The sequence below is a fragment of the Alosa pseudoharengus genome, unplaced genomic scaffold (assembly GCF_046254945.1).
Source record: "Alosa pseudoharengus isolate Yale_2024_CS ecotype anadromous, Long Island Sound unplaced genomic scaffold, YU_APseudo_1.1 YU_APseudo_1.1_scf_15, whole genome shotgun sequence".
In the NCBI taxonomy this organism is placed as follows: domain Eukaryota; kingdom Metazoa; phylum Chordata; class Actinopteri; order Clupeiformes; family Clupeidae; genus Alosa; species Alosa pseudoharengus.
The window spans coordinates 8,651,342-8,668,383 of NW_027468620.1; the positions used below are offsets into that span (position 1 = coordinate 8,651,342).

At 44.0% G+C, this 17,042-nt stretch overlaps 1 protein-coding gene across 1 annotated transcript; it reads right to left on the reverse strand.

Moving 5' to 3' along the window:
- Positions 1–3,324: 3,324 nt before the first annotated feature.
- On the reverse strand, positions 3,325–12,418 carry LOC143124124 (acylphosphatase-2-like). The gene is made up of 4 exons (XM_076285441.1): positions 12,356–12,418; positions 11,874–11,890; positions 11,572–11,681; positions 3,325–3,719 (listed from the first exon to the last, which is right to left on the reverse strand). Exons 1-4 carry the CDS (start codon positions 12,405–12,407, stop codon positions 3,605–3,607), a joined length of 294 nt encoding a protein of 97 aa, XP_076141556.1. The 5' UTR covers positions 12,408–12,418; the 3' UTR covers positions 3,325–3,604.
- Positions 12,419–17,042: the final 4,624 nt, after the last annotated feature.

Sequence of the window (17,042 nt, forward strand, 5' to 3'; positions counted from 1 at the left end):
GCCCCTTCACTCCCCTTTTCATTCAGACACGGACATGCCATGACCAACACTGCCCCCCACAATCACCAACACACTCACAATCACCACCAACACACTCACACTCACACACAACAACACCACCATCACCACACTAACACACAGCAACACCATCATCACACTCACACACAGCAACACCATCACACTCAAACACAGCAACACAACCACCATCACACTCAAACACAGCAACACCACCACCATCACACTCAAACACAGCAACACCACCACTATCACACTCACACACAGCAACACCACCACCATCACACTCACACCCAGCAACACCACCACCATCACACTCACACACAGCAACACCACCACCATCAACACACAACAACAGCAACAAGCATCAAGGCTACATAAGTTATATATAATATACAACTTTAGATATACAGTCATGGCTGAATTTGTTGGTACCCTTACACATTATTGCCTTTAATCTGTGGGGGGCACAATTAAAATACCATGAGTGGGGCTATCCTGTGTCAATACCATTTGGATGTTTGTGATACATTTATCCACTAAATTGTATATCAACATCTCATTCAAATTGGATCCAGAGTAAGTGTGTTGCATGGAAACACTTAATGCTGAATGTGTAACTATATTTGGAGCACAGACTGAATAGATGATTCTATGATCCTTTACCAACCCCACACTCACTTGTCACATTGCTTAACTCTAAAAACATTAGTCTTTGTTTGCTAGTATGATTGCTTGATTGTTAACTCATTGTGAAGCTGATGGAGAAGTGGATGAAGTGAGAGAACTGGGACAGGGTTCTTGAATTGGTCAGAACCAAAGATTCTAGAATACTCTTTGGTCAGAATGTCTTGAGAATACGTCTATGGCGTGAGAAGTTTGACAGCTGTAACAACCTGTGTGTCTCTTTTTTCCTGCTGTCCACTATAAAAAGTTAAGTGGTCATCTGTGTTGGCCTAACACAGTCACTCTTTGGTCCAAACTGTTTTGAGAATATATCTATGGCATGAGAGTGTTGATAGCTGATACAACCTGTGTGTCTTGTGTTTTCTCCCAACTGTCCACTGTAAAAGGTTAACTGGTCATCTGTGTGGACTTAACACTTACAGTGACCCCAATTATTCCCCCAGCCTCATTGTCAAGTGTAGGAAATGGGATTAGCCTGTCAAGCAGCTCACTTTAAGTGTTACTGTGATCCTTGTGGTCAAAGATCCACTTTCTACCCTAAAGGTGCACACACACACACACACACACACACACACACACACACACAAGGAGACACAACAGGTGGGCTTTATATAACCACACACTCCAGCAGGGCTGCTATGTTTATGTTTATCAGCGTATCATTAAGCATCTTTTTCACACGGTCATGTGAGATGAGGTCGTGTAACCTCAGCCGGCCGCTTGACCTACGCCACAGTCAGTCACCACTCCGGACCGCACTCCTGTCGTTTGTTCTGTTCCATTCCGTTCTCTCCCGCCTGCGGCCTACCGTAATTGAGTTGCCTCCGCTCAAGAGATCTTAAGCCCAGGCACTAATCACGTCTCTCTCTGGCAGCTAAGCGGATTGGGCTCTGCCAACACACAGATTTACCCCACTGCCTGCTGGGGGCTGGGAGGAGCTTCGTAGCTCCGAGGTCACCTGATCCCCCCCGCCCCAGGAAGTGACGATGAGTGGCTGAGGGCCTGGATGCTGCCAATCCCAGAGACTGCATGGCACAGCATCCCCATTGCTGGGTAAGGATGAGGGTAGGGCAGAGGTGAAGGGGCAGAGCAGTAGAGCAGTGAAGGTGCCAACACAAACGCCCCACACTGTTTTTACTAGCCAGCCTGGGGTCAACACTTTGGGATCTTTACAACTACAACAATACATTACATTTATTCATCCCCCAGAGACAAGAAATACTATTTTCTGATTGGCTGATAGGGTGGCAATTAATTAAGCACTTTATCTAGATACCAAAAGTGTTTCACAATGAAGAGAGTAACCAGTGGTGTTACAGTGTAGTTACAGGATAAATATAACGAGCACAGCGCCATTCAGATGGATGAGGATGATCTGTGGTTGTGGTATGGGGGTTGGGTGGAGGGATTATGATACTGTATTGTGTGACGTGTGTTACAGAATGCTCGGATATCTTTATACACATAGATCATTACAGAGTATTCCTCTCAAAGACAACGTCAAATGAGTCATACTACAAAACTATGCACAGGGAACTACAATAATATGTTGACATTTTTATGATTAGAGGAAAGGAATTGGCCATTTTCTACCTCTTACTGTTTGCTTTCATGGAGTGTGGAATGGATACCATGGAAACGGTGGTGCTGAAAGCTGGAGGGATGCTGGACAAATGTGCCGTCCATCTTGAGTCTGTCCACAAGCATGAGCCTCACTGAGTTTACATCTGCTGCCTGAGAGGAGCCAGGAGCATCACTGCAGGACACAGAACTTAATCAAGAGTGCAGTAATGCAGAGGCATACAGCTGGGCAAAAAACTACAACTCCCAAGCATCCTGTTTTTACCAGAGCTTTAATGAGAAATTATATTAATGTAAAATGTGATACAATGTAAAATAGAATCAAACCTATTTGTGAACTCCATTGAATATCCACACATTAAGACAGAAAGAATTTTGAGAGAGAATGTTGAGAGCATTCAGTCATTCCGGAATCTAAAACAATTTCACATGTACATAAGATTTTCTTTAAGACTATACACATTAATTTAACCACAAATCTTTCCTGATTCAATGATATGGCAATGACCAGTGACTCAGGCTTTCAGTGTTGCATAAAGTGCTGAAGTTTCGCCGCACGTGTTTTGAAGCCAGACAGCTCTAGCTGAGGGATGTCCCTCTCGTTGGTGAAGTCAGCACGGGTGATTCGGCTACTGGGGCTTCCCTTCGTACTCAACCAGGCCTTCCTGTGGAGAAAAGTCAACCAATAACCATTACCCAGAATTCAACCGGAGGATGTTCACAGGTGCTACATTCTCATCAGCCATTTTGAATAAAAGTTTTTTTCTTTACCAGAGTGAGCACATAATGCAACCAGACGTTGTTTGCCAACCACCATAAAAACAAGAAGAAGAAGAAGAGTGAGCACATGTCTACTGTAGTTTTGTAGTCCTACTAAGTGTTCTCAGTCTATGAGAAGAGACCGCATGCGAGGGCCAGATGAGTTTATATCCGCTGCTTGTGAGTAGTCAAATGGCATCATTGCAGGACACAGATCTCACAGTGATATAGTCACACAGCTGGGTACAAACCAAAACTCGTCTGCGTGAAGTTTACCAGAACTTTATTGACCCTTTAATGAGAAATGATATTACAGTATAAAACAGAATCCAATTTGTGCATTCCATTGAATATCTACAGAATAAGAGTCACAGATTTTCTGGGATAATGCAAACATTAGGGAGTATGAAACCAATTCACACAAAAAATCAGATTCCCCCCCTAACTGTACACATCAATTTTACCACATGTTTACTGATTAAATGAAACGGTATTGATCAGTGCCTGAGGGTTTCATTGTTTCATGCAATTATCTAATTATTTCATAGCCTGTTGTTGTGTCTCAGTAGCGTGTGCCAAAACCAGACATCTCCAGGTGAGGGATGTCCTTCTCCTTGGTGAAGACTGCACGGGTGATGCGACTGCTCGGGCTTCCCTCTTTACTCAGCCAGACCTTCCTGTGGACAGAAGTCACTTGAGTTGCTTGATCATTCAACAGAATTCAACATGAGAATACTCAGGGATGCTACACATTCATTGCTCATATTGGACCCCCACCCCACCCCCCATGTCTGGTTTCATATTCAGTGTTTAACTGCTTTGCTTCCTTCATAAGGGAGTACTTGATACAATGATAATGAATGACTATTACATTTTATGATGCAATTATGAAGAGCTGCGGGGAGTTGTTATTAGATTGAAAGTTTAATCCTGTTTGGAAAGCATAACTGTCGTACAATTTCTTCACACGTAACATCTGAGAACTGATTCAGGTTATGTAACATGGTTCACGTTCTGTGATATTCTGTGTGCTGATACAAAGGGTATTATTGTACGAGTAAACACTGTTACATGTAGCTTTCTTTCAAAATGCTGTGTTAATTTTGAGGGTTTCACCATTTACAACATTTTACAGCTTTTTACTAAGCGGACCAGATATGCAAGCAAGGCATTACTGGGTAATTTGAAGCCATCAGACAACGTTAAAGCGCTCAAATTGAGTAAAAGGCGGAGCACATAAAAAACCTGGGAACTCACATTCCATCTCCAAAATTAGCATCCCTCAAATGAACCAGTTGCAAGAAATCCTGAGGTCCTGAAGTGGTTTCTCTCTTGAGAATTTAACTTTTCTTTTTCAACAGCCCATACTGTCCAAACAAGGCCTTCCAGATGGCCAGAATGAATGTTTTCTAAAACAGATGGCTATCCTGCAGGGTTAGCATTAGTTCAAGTGGGTTTATTTTGGGTATAAACTATGTAAGGAGAAACAAAACACATCAGGACTACAGAAATCAACTCCTTATATAATGCAAGATTAAATATTGTATAAAGAAAACAGCATAACACCAAACTATCCATGACCAAATAGTACATCAGTTTCATTAAAGAATCATTCTACTGTTAGTTACTTAATGATCAACAACTGCAATAAAAGTCTATATAATTTAACTAAAAGTCAGTTGTCATTCAACCAAGCTGGTTTCCTGTAGATCTGACATGATGTAAAACAACTGAGGGCTGTTCAGTCGTGCGTGTATTGTAGGCTTGTTGACACAGCAGGCTCCTCTAGAGAATCTAAGTCAGTAAGGACTCGTATATATATATCTGTGCCTCATATGAGCGTCTGTGCTTGCATGTCCAGTTCTTAGAGAGGACAGTGCCCCTTTTAACTCCTGCAGCTGGACCTCAGCTCAGCAGTGTTTGCTATCAAACCTGTCACAGTCACCACGAGAAAAACAGCTGGAGGCAGGCTGGCAGGGCACGGCATTCAGGCAGTTGCCAACCGTGATGTTGCCACTCTGCTGCCTTCAGCCTGGTGGTGTGGGCGGTGGCAGCAGGGGCGGGGTGGGGTCACAGGGGTCACGCTCGGCCTGTCAGCAGCATGTAGGTCAGCGTGGCCCTGAGCCAACTCCTGGGCTCGTCCCTGTGAGCCTGTGTGCCAGGGACGATTACGGCCGCGGCCGCCCGTAGATTAGCGCAAACTCAGAGGATCAGCTCTCACTACCGCTACTCACTCACACACACACACACACACACACACACACACACGTGGCTGCCCCTCCATGCAGCAACTCAGACTTGCTGGGAGTTCAGTAGGGCCATGGCAACAGCAACAGCAACAGTGACATGACTGACAGCTGCTGCAGGGGGGACGAGGGAGGGCGAGGCACAAGAGCATGATGGGCAATGCCAAGGGCAAGGTCTCCATCTACTGCCCACCCGTACACAGCATCGCCATCGCCCATCGGGCGCTGCCCAGGCCCAGCAATGTTGCAGATTTACTAGCAATTGAGGAGCTTAGTGATCACAGTCACACAGAACTGCACAGGCGTGTTAATCCCCTTTTTATTTTCATGTTGTAAATAAAGCGCTGGTCAGGAGTGGTGGTAAGAATAAGCTCTGCATCAACAGAAACATTACAAATCTCATACAGGAAGAGTATAGCATGCACTGCCTTTCAATGGTGGTAGGTGCTTTCAGGCAAAGAACATTCTTTTATCTCAACCTAAGGATTAGAAATATTACTCATGCTTGGACTGGACCTTCTGAGAACGAATGTGTAACCGAGTTAGCCCAAATTAAAAGCACATGACAGCAAACTGATTGGATAAGCACATGAGAAGAAAGTGTGTGTGTGTGTGTGTGTGTGTGTGTGTGTGTGTGTGTGTGTGTGTGTGGAGAGATATAGAGAGTGAGAGTGTGTCTGTAATCTCCGTATCAGCATATCCATTCAGTGGAGAAAAATGTGCTTGTGTGTATGAGTGTGTGTATGTGTGTGTGTGTATGAGTGTGTGTATGTGTGTGTGTGTGTGGAACACTGTGCTTGTACATACAGTGTACATGTGCATGAGTATGTGTCAGAACTGTGCAAAGCATTGATTCATCCAAGTTATCTGCACAAGAGTAAACACCCACACAATACCACCCACCTACTCTCAATCGTAGAAGTGTGAACATTATCAAATGACGTGTGTGTGTGTTGTGTGTGTGTGTGTGTATAAAGTGAGGGGGCAGCGGCCTGGCAACACCATCACTATGGCACCATTTGGAGGGAAAAAATCCTTCCACAAGAATATTTAGCAGGGATTAGAAACGGTTCAAAGAACAAAAACGAAAACCGGAAACGAACATAATTTTTGGATGAACGTAACCAAAAACGGGAACAAAACCAATTTCACTTGTTCCGGAGTGAAAATTTTATTTTCAATTTCAGATAACCGGTTAATAACGGTATTTATCGTTCAAATGAACCTTTGTTTAAATATTATTCAAAAGTCCATAGGCTTGGAAAGTCAGCTGCCCATAGGGTGAATTTAGCCAGATTTTATGAATCAGTGTCTCCCCTGTATAATAGGCTAGAACTACTAGTTGATAAAAACGATTTTCATATCCAACACTATCTGCCTTTTTGAAGTAGCCTATATTACTGAAACATTGTGTGAGATAACATAGGCTACCAGAGACACTAGGAACATATCTACAGTATAGGCATGTCATGCAGTTGGTAGCACCACACATAGGTTAGGCTATTACAGGGCTTAAAGCAAGGACATTTTCTGTGCCTGAAGTTAGGCTATCAGACATTTTTTTATATTACGTAGGCCTACTTGCCTACTTTCAAATCTCGCTCCATGCCTGAATTCAAGCACAGTGTTTGAGGTGTTCAAGGCTGTTGGGGGGGGGGGGGGGGGCATATAGTATTGTGCACCGGCCATAATTCAACTTGTAAAGACAATATTATTTTTAAAGGAACGTTATTAACTGTTCTTCTATAACATTCTAACCAGTTACCATTTAGAGGAGAGGCCTTGGAACACTGGAACAGGAAAGAAAAAATATTGTTTTTTCTCAGAGCGAACCGAAATGAAAATCATTCTGTTTTAAGTCCCTGATATTTTGTGTGAGTGTCAATAAAGGGAAAAAATCCTCCAAGTGCATCTCCAAACTGAATCCCACTCTCCACCACTCCAGATTTGGGGGCAGATGCTTAATACCATCCATCAAAGCCGGCAAAGCTGAAATCACAGCATGACAAACACCCCCTACTGAGAATATCATGGATCGGCCGACTCTGAGACTTTCGGGAGACAGACAAAGCCCTCTGACAGGGTGCATGCTCCACTGTCACCCCCAAACAATCATTAAAGCAGCATGACCACTGCATGGAGTGGGCATGCAGAGAGCCAGTGTTGCCCAGTGCATAGATGATCACACTGCATTAACACACACACACACACACACACACACACACACTTATAACATGGCTAAGAGGGATTACAGCCCAGATTCCAGGCCATCTGCGCCACAAAGACAGGAGCCCAACACACACATACACTCACACACACACACACACGTATACATGCACACATATGCAAACACATATACACTCACACAAAACACACACATACTGTACACACACACACACACATTTCCCTAAGACTCTTCACCAATCCCTCCACTGGTCCTCGCCCCTCTATCTGCCTCTCTCTTCCTCCTCCTCACACACACACACACACACACGCACTCAGACAGACATATATATATACATATAAACACACTTTCTGCTTTTTCCCTCTCTCATTTTCTTAGCCTGTCACCAGGCCTACATCCTTTAAACATCCTCTCCTCCTCCTCCTCATCTTCCTCCCATCCTCCTCGGGCTGCTGTGGTGCCCGTGTGTGTGATGTGGGTCAGAGTGCTCCCGGGAGAGTGGCAGCGCTGCTAAAATAGATTTGGTGTGGGCAACGGGTCGCCTCCCTCAGTGCACCAGCCAGCCAGCAAACCCAGAAAACTCACACGCCAGCCCTCTAAGAGCACGCGCTGCCTCACTGCCCAAACCAGCCCTCTCTCCAAGAGTGTGCACTGCCTCTACTACCCAAACAACTCACAAACCAGCCCTCTCTCCAAGACTGTGCACTGCCTCTACTACCCAAACAACTCACAAACCAGCCCTCTCTCCAAGACTGTGCACTGCCTCTACTACCCAAACAACTCACAAACCAGCCCTCTCTCCAAGAGTGTGCACTGCCTCTACTACCCAAACAACTCACAAACCAGCCCTCTCTCCAAGAGTGTGCACTGCCTCTACTACCCAAACAACTCACAAACCAGCCCCTCTGAGGACAAGCGCTGTCTCTGCTGCCCAGCAATGCGCATGCCTTTGCAGGCTTCTCAGAGAAAGAAAGAGTGAGAAAGAGAGAGGGCGAGAGACAGAGAGATAAAGAGAGAGAGAGAGAGAGACCATTCTTAGAAATCATGCACTTGTCTGTGGCTTATGGTGACCGCCTGTTCACTGTTTTCACTTTTCCATCATAAACACGGAGCTCTTAGGCTCACTAATAAAGGAAAATTATCTGTACATTTACCTTATGAAGCTGTCTCTGTTCTGCATCCCTTTATTAGATACAGTATTGGAAAACAATGTTTATCTTGTTTATCTTATCTTAATTCACAGGGTAGCTTTGTTTTTAGTGGACCCAGTTCAATCTAATACAGACTACAAAATAGCACTCTGCAAACTTTCCACTATACAATGACCTGAGATTAATGACTCTACTCCCACATAAAATGTTGCAAAGGTATGCAGTGTCTCATCAGCCACCAGGTACACATCTACTGTGCAGGAACGTTTAGAATAACCACAATAAAGTACCGGTACATATATGGAGATAAGGACCGTCAGGCAAACATACTCTAAATAGTGCAATCTAGAAAGTCATAGGACCATTGTAACCTAATCATATACAGCACAACTTTGTAAACAAATCATCATACACAAATGGCAAGGTCATCACTACCATTGAATGAGTGACCCTAATCAGGAAGGGATATAAGACAAAAAATGTATATGAAGGAAGATAGCTGATCCTAAACACTCGTGTCCAGACCTAGATCTATGGAAAATGACTGTATGCTTTATGGTGTCCTTGTTGGCTTTAAATATCATTATCAGCACCATGACGGCCATGGAGTCTCCTATGTCTGGCCACTCTGTGTGGAAGAAGACCTTTGCTCTAAGAAAGGCTATAAATCTAATCTAACATTTTCATGAGCAGGGGCCACTTCCTATATTTCCTCTTGAGTGCAGAGCATTATAGCTCCCATGCTAACCAGCAAAGCCAAAATAAACCCCATATGGAGTTTCAGGCACAGACATACTTTGCATACTATGAGGCAAGACTATGTTATGTGTCTAAATGTATGAACCAAATGTATATTAATGACTGGGAATGGAGCCATATCATGTGCACTTCATATGGGCTTTGTGGAATCTGGCAACAGCAAGTACAACACATCGCAACCCAAAATGTTCACAGTCCTGTTTAAACAGCCCACTGGTTTGTGCCACAGAAAGTTACTGACTTTTAATATCCCATAAATCATCTGTACACAAGCAACTAAGCTACAATCAAACACTTAAAAAATAGCAGTCACTGAAATCACACGCACTTTTAACGTTATTTGACAATTAATAACAATGAGATACCCGTTTTGCATTGCAACTGTACCACATTAGAATCCACAAAAACACAAATATGGTCTCAGTAAAGCCTGTGGTGTAGGAGTGTAAACGTTAAGGTGTAAATGGTTACGGTTAATTTAAAACCGTCAAAACATCTATGCAAATATGGCCCTTCCCGCTCTGTTTTGCATGAGCTTACTGACTTATCTTCTTGTGGCATAGCAAAACAAACATTTGACCTCCAGGCCCACATATTTTCTGTTTTAGCGACCTGCAGACATACTCTGAGCAGCATCACACCCACTTGTGCCTGCATACTCCCTCTTTCTTGTCTGTGTTGTGGTCTGGCCTTATGTTAGAATAGATACTCAGCTCCCTCTCTCTCTCGCTGACTGTCTGTCGTCCGATGGTGCCTCCAGGACTTCAAATCAAACTGCAGCAGTTCTGATGTCATCCGATGCAGTCGCCCCCACGCCAATGACCTCATCACATCTGTGGGTGAGATACCCAGGGGACGTGGACGAGAGCACACACACTCAACACACACCCCTCTCATAATAGATCACGCAGAAACGCTCTCAGCTGAAACACACTCTCAGGGGTGAATGCGAGCCCTTTTGGCATCGCTGAGAGAGACGCCTGATGCATTGCGCAGAGAAATGTGCTATAAAAATCAATCTCCAGACAGGGGAGAGTCAGAGGATGATTCAACATCCAAGGCAGAAGCCCTGTGACGCCAGACAGTAACCCTCATAGTCTAAAGACATTACAACAAGAAGTATTAAGACTTACCAGCAATCTCTCAATAAGACTAAAAGAGCAATGACATTTTTCTCCCCCGGACAAGATTTTTTTCCCTTGAACCTTCTGCAAGAAGGTGCAAGGAAATGCATAAAGTATATGAGTGTAGATTAAATAATAATTAAACTGTCTGGTATAAACTGGTATGAAAGGGGTGGAGGGGGGAGTATATCATCCTTTTAACAGTAACCTATCTTGTGTGTGAAGAGATGTACAGAGCATGGATGTATTATGGTACAGGACAGAGCTGTGGAGATGTACAGCTCTTACAGAGGATGGTAAAGACTGCCACCTGCTGGTCTAAAGTGGAAATCGCACCTTCCGGTGTGTAAATTTCCTTCTCAGTGATGATGATCACTGTAGCCTACATAGTGACTAATACAGAAATAAAGCATGAATAAAAAATACACAATAATCAATTTAAGAAGGTGTTAAGTGTGTTGTAAGTGTGTGAAGTGTAAGTAGCTCATCTGCATCTACAACTTAGCACCAGTTAAAACCATCTTCACATCTCAACTATGCCTATATAATTCCTCCAGTGGCTCAGGAGGTAGAGGAATCGTTCAGCAACCGGTTTGAGCCCAACTCCTCCTGACCCTGTCGAAGTGTCCTTGAGCAAGACACTTAACCCCAATGCTCCCGATGAGCAGGTTGGCGCCTTGCATGGCAGCCTCCGCCATCGGTGTGTGTGAATGGGTGAATGTGAGGCAAGACATTGGAAAGTGTTTAGAGTACTCGGAGAAGTCGGAAAAAGCGCTGTATAAATGCAGTACATTTACCATTCCTATTATGGGGCGGTGGTGGCTCAGGAAGTAGAGGAGTTGTTTAGTAATCAGAAGACTCGTCTCCTCCTGACCCTGTCAAACTGTCCTTTCAGCAAGGCACTGAACAACAAACCCCAATGTGCTGGTTAGCACCTTACACCATCGCTGTGTGAATGAAGTGTGCTTTTACTCTGTACTCTGCTCGGTTGAGTAGAGGCTACATAAACGCAGTCCATTCACCGTGTAGCTGCTAGTACAGTTAGAGAAGGTGGGACAACTCACATCTCTTTGACCTTGTCTCTGGGCCCCTGTACCTGCCCCACCACTGTCCCCTTATTGGTGTTCTTCACCCAGCCAACACAGCCCAGGCTGAGGCCCTCCTTCTCTGTGTACTGAACACACACACACACACACACACACACACACACACACACACACACACAGCGAGAGAGAGGGAGCAAAAGAGGGAGGGAGGGAGAGAGAGAGAGACAGAGAGAGAGAGGGAGAGAGGAAGAACTATGAGGAAATCTACCATATTTAAATCCAATCATTGAAAATGTGTGGTACAGCAGTAAGCAACTTACCATTCGGAAACAAACACCTAATGAAAAACAAAACATTTTAGCCAGTGGTTATCAAATGCAATAATTTCCTTAACACACAATCCATTTCATGCTCATATAAGAAATGATTATGATAATGAACAATAAAAGATACTCTTTGAAATCGAAGTGACTTGTGGAATAATGAACAGCATGCAAACAAAACAACTAAACCATCAAGCCAGTACAGGTATCCTGCTCATTTGCTTTAGTTTTATGCAGACAATACTTCATATGAATATGTATGCATGTTTACACATTGACGTGAGATCATTTTTCATTTTCAAATGGAGCTACAGTATATCATGAGATATCTGCAGCAAGAGTTACACAGTTACTAAGCTGCATGCTTTTTTGAAGACTAAATTTAGAAGCACTGCAAAGATGGCAGCCATTACATTACAAATTACAACCTGTTTACACGTCCACAAGTGCCACTGTTCACAAGCTCCCCCACATCCTACCTTGAACGTGTCCATGTATCTCAAAATCTACGGAGCACAGGTCGGAGGACATTGTGAGCTGCAACGCAGTGTGTGCAGGTGCAGAGAGGGGTGTGTATCCAGTTACAGCTGCCACTGGACGGGCTGTGAGCTATTTTTAAGACAAATACATACGCAGTCAAGAAACCAATGACCCACTCTGGCAAACTGGACAAGCTAGATGATACAGCAACTTTTTCCATTTTACAATGATGATGTGCTACAGTTTTTATAGAACAGATTTAGTTGACATGGGTTCAGAAACAGCTCCACTGTCAGCTGGTCAGTGGTACTGGGTGGGTCATGTCTTAGTGCATGTCTGCAGTCTGTGTTGTGTTTCTGCAAAAAAAAAAAACCTTACAACATTGCAACAAAGGCATAAAAAAAACTATGGGCCATACCTTTGTGCATTTCTGGAAGAACATGTGAATATGCAGCATGATTGAGGTTTTGTCAAATGAGCAACTGTGACAGCAGACGTCTTTGAGGTTGCTCAACCCAGGTCATTATCCTGTGTATGACTGTAAGACCGCAACCCGATACTGTTGAAATCATAATACAGACACCAACTATAACTAAACATTAATCTGAGAAAGAATACTGGAGACCAATTGTGTTTCAGTTACAGTGTAGGATACTCTATACATTCGGTCCTTTAGTGCTCCAAAGCTTGCAAATAATGTTTTGTTTGTATATTGACCAGCTGAGAACTGCTACACGTGTATAGCAACACAGTGTAATTCTTTCCATTCAATATAACGGCTTCAAACTGATTTTGATGCTACACTGATTTACAATAGAATGTGCATGAGAAAGTTGTCAGGGATGTGGAGGGCGGGAGTGGGGTGGTTCTAGCATTATGCGCCCCTGGACGCCCCCCTCGGACGGCCTGTTCCCCCTCGGGTCAGCTTGCTCCTCGGCCACGGTAAGGCCCAGAGCGGTATCTGATGAGCCTGACCCAATACAACATACTCAAAACTTACATACCCACTCCCTCTCTTATAACTATGACACAGTAGGCTACTACGACTCACAACATTTCATACTATCCCAATCCTACTGATTTAAACACAAAAACACTCATCATACACACACTTACACACAAGGACACGTCTATTCATGCACACACACAACCCAATTGTAAACTGTCACCTGTAGCGTAGCGTTTCGTCAAATACTGTCTTTATATGTTTTATGTTTTTTGTGTTCACAAGCTCTATCTATAATTTCAAATAGTCTTTGTATAATGTACGTTACATGCTTTTACACTTAGTTGGGTTATGAAAGGCTTGTGGATTTTTGTAAATATCTGTAAAACACCTATGGCAAAACTAAAAAAAAAAAAAAAACAATACTGAGAATGGAGTCCCTGACATAACCAATGTGCCCCCATGTAACATTGTCGTGGGCAGAGAGAGGCATGACTCTTTCTGTTGGTTTTAGACTAATTGGGTACCCCCTTAGTGCTAAATGGGTACCCAGTACTAGAACATACACAAAAAGAGGAATTCCTTTATTATGTTACTTCTACCCAACATTCTACCCAATGATTCTGTACAGACAGTTGTACAAATAGACATCTGAGTATCCTTTAAATTAAAAAAATTTTAAAATGTTAAATAAATGCACTTCACTATATGTCCACTAGAGAGTGTAAAGCCTTTTGAAGCAGACATCCTTCATTGCTAGAAAGCTTTCATACTCCAGCTTTTATTCATTCATTCATTAATTCACTCATTCATATATTCATGCAGCCATTTTTATGGTTTGTATTGCAGAATCAACAGTAACCATTACAGCATTAATATAGTGACTTATACAGTAGCATACATTATCTACTTTAGGTAGCTCCATGATAGCGCTGAAAAAATTTGACAGCAAAAAATAAATAAATAAACGTAATTATGACGTGCATGTTTGGTTTGGATCCCAAGAACATGGCAGACCTGCAGGCACCTCAGACTACCTGACACTTTCAATAACACGTTTTGCCTTGCAGGTCAAAATGCAAGTGAAAAAATATACCACATTTATTTATTTGTTTGTTAGTATGTTTGTTTAAATAATAAAAAAAAACTAAAGACAGTAAAATTGAAAAAGCAATGGTAAAATGGTAAAAAGAAGGCTATAACTCAAAAGTGTGTAATTGTGTGCTAAAGGCAGAGCGGCCCCCGTGGGTCTGCTGTAGCTGTCCCCTGTGCCAGCCTCTCCTCCTCTCCCGCTGATCTCTTCTCTCCATCTGCTCTCTGTTTGCTGCTGTGTCACTTGGCATTTGAGGGTTCTGAGTTCTGGTTCTGAGTTCTAAGCCTGGGGCCTGATGGAGAAGACTAGTGAGGTCAGACTCCTCTGGCCTTAGGGGTCAGCTTCAACAGACAATTAGGGAAAATACCACGTGCCCACAGTAGAGAGATTTGTATAGTGCCTACTGACACCCTGGCAAAACACTGTCTAATCCACGAGGGATTACAGCTACAAGGAGCATGCTCTGTCACCACACACACACACACACACACACATAGGCCTAGTCCCACACAAACACAGCTGTACAAGTATACACACATGTGACTGGCACGTACACACAGTCATGCAAACACACACAGAAAGCAGAGACTCAAACACACACAGAAAGCATACTCAAACACACACACACACACAGACCGCCACATGCACCAATGCACGCACAAGCACACTTCATCACCGGAATACGCATGAACGCACCCACATGGACACATACACTGAAGCACCACCACATGCATGAATGCATGCAAGCACAAGTATACACACATACACACACACACACACACACAGACAAACACACAGCTAGTCCGTTATTCAGTTCACCTGATGCACTAATGCATGTTCTTCCCTGGAGGCAGAAATTAGTGAGGCTCAACGGCTCCCAAAAATAAATGAATGCTCAAATTACTCCTCATCCCTCCAGAGTTTTAGCTCTCCACTTCACATCTCATTAAAAGGCCCTTTTGTACGAGCCGGAGAGAGAGAACGCTTCACAAACTCTCTCTGCTAAAATGTCCTGTTTAGTTTTCAATTAAAGATGTTTGGCAGAGAGTCCATCGAGCCTAATGAAGCGACTGTGAAAACAGCTACAATAATAGTTAATGAAATATGAGCATTTGGTGAGTAGATAGATAAATACATAAATAAATAAAGTCTGGGTTTAAAATTAGGAACCTGGCCCGTGTCCAAGGACAAAGAATTCAGTGTGGTCAGATTATATATCTAATATTAGAGTAAGAGATGGGATGTTTCAGCTCCAGCTGTTCTGCACGGATTCCTGGGTGGCTGGGAGTTGTTCAACTGACGCAGCTGTGAAGGGCATAGCCGGCGTCGTCGGCATCTGCTGGGATTTAGCTCTGGGAAGACACAGGCATCTCAACAGCAGCACAGCAGAGCATCCACACACACACACACACACACATACACACCAAACATGCCGACGGGACAGACATACACACACAAATATGTGGCAACACACAGGCAAGACACAAACAAACAAACAAACACAGAGGCACAACGAGGACGTATGCAAACATGAAGACTTGTGCCAACACACATGGAGGAGAAGGGCACTTAAAGTACACACACTGCCTGTTGCTATCTGTCTTTTTCTCCTCGCTACACCTGCTCTGTCAACCCCCACCCCCTCCACACACACACACACACACACACACACACACAATCTACATACGAAAGGGCACTGCTACGGGGCTGCCAACTGGGTATGTTAGGATGACTTGCACAATGGGAATACTCATTGGAATATGCAACATAAACAGCCTCCCCCCTCCTCTTGAAACACTCCCCCCCCCAACCCCTCCAGCATCTCCAACTGTCCCCTTGTGCCACTGAGATGACAACTGTTTTCCAAACTTGCTAAATTGGGAATTGTTGGAAAGCGCGCGCGCTGGGAGATGGAGTGGTGATATAATCTAATCTGGTCTCCCGCGCTCTTCACACATGGTTGGCTTTCCTGTTTGGTGAAGCGGCGTGTGCCTCGGCGCGACCGGGCTGCGACTGTGGCTGGGTTGGGTTGGGTTGGGCCTGGCTTTTTTAGGTCGGCGTGTTCTCGCAGCGTCTGTGGAACATGTCGAGTGCTGTTTACTGGGACGCGGCGGCAGCGTTGCCGAGGCGATCCCTCGGGCCCTCGTCAGCTGCGTGGGCGGCGTGCGGCACAGAGAGGCGTGCGGACGGTTGAGCTGCCGGCCAACACGTCAGCCTCAGCTAGCGAAAATATCACAGACGACCGCAAACACAGACACACTCACACAAACACACACATACACACACACAAAAACAAACATCTGCGGGCACTCATACACACAGACTTACGCACGCACACAAACACATGTAAACACACAAAAACATAAACAACCACATGCACACACACACACACACACACACACACACACACACAGACAGAAACATATACATTGCCTTAGGACAGACGTGACAGACACATAAAATGCTGACACGCACACACACACACACACACACACACCATTTTATGTAACTATAACTGAGTGCATAGTGCTCTGTTAAATGCCCTGTATTACTTCTGATTAAATGACTTGGTCCAGTTAAAGGCAAGGGCTGACATCACGGGGACTGGTCTGTGTATGAATGCATGCATGCACGTCTGTTTGGATTG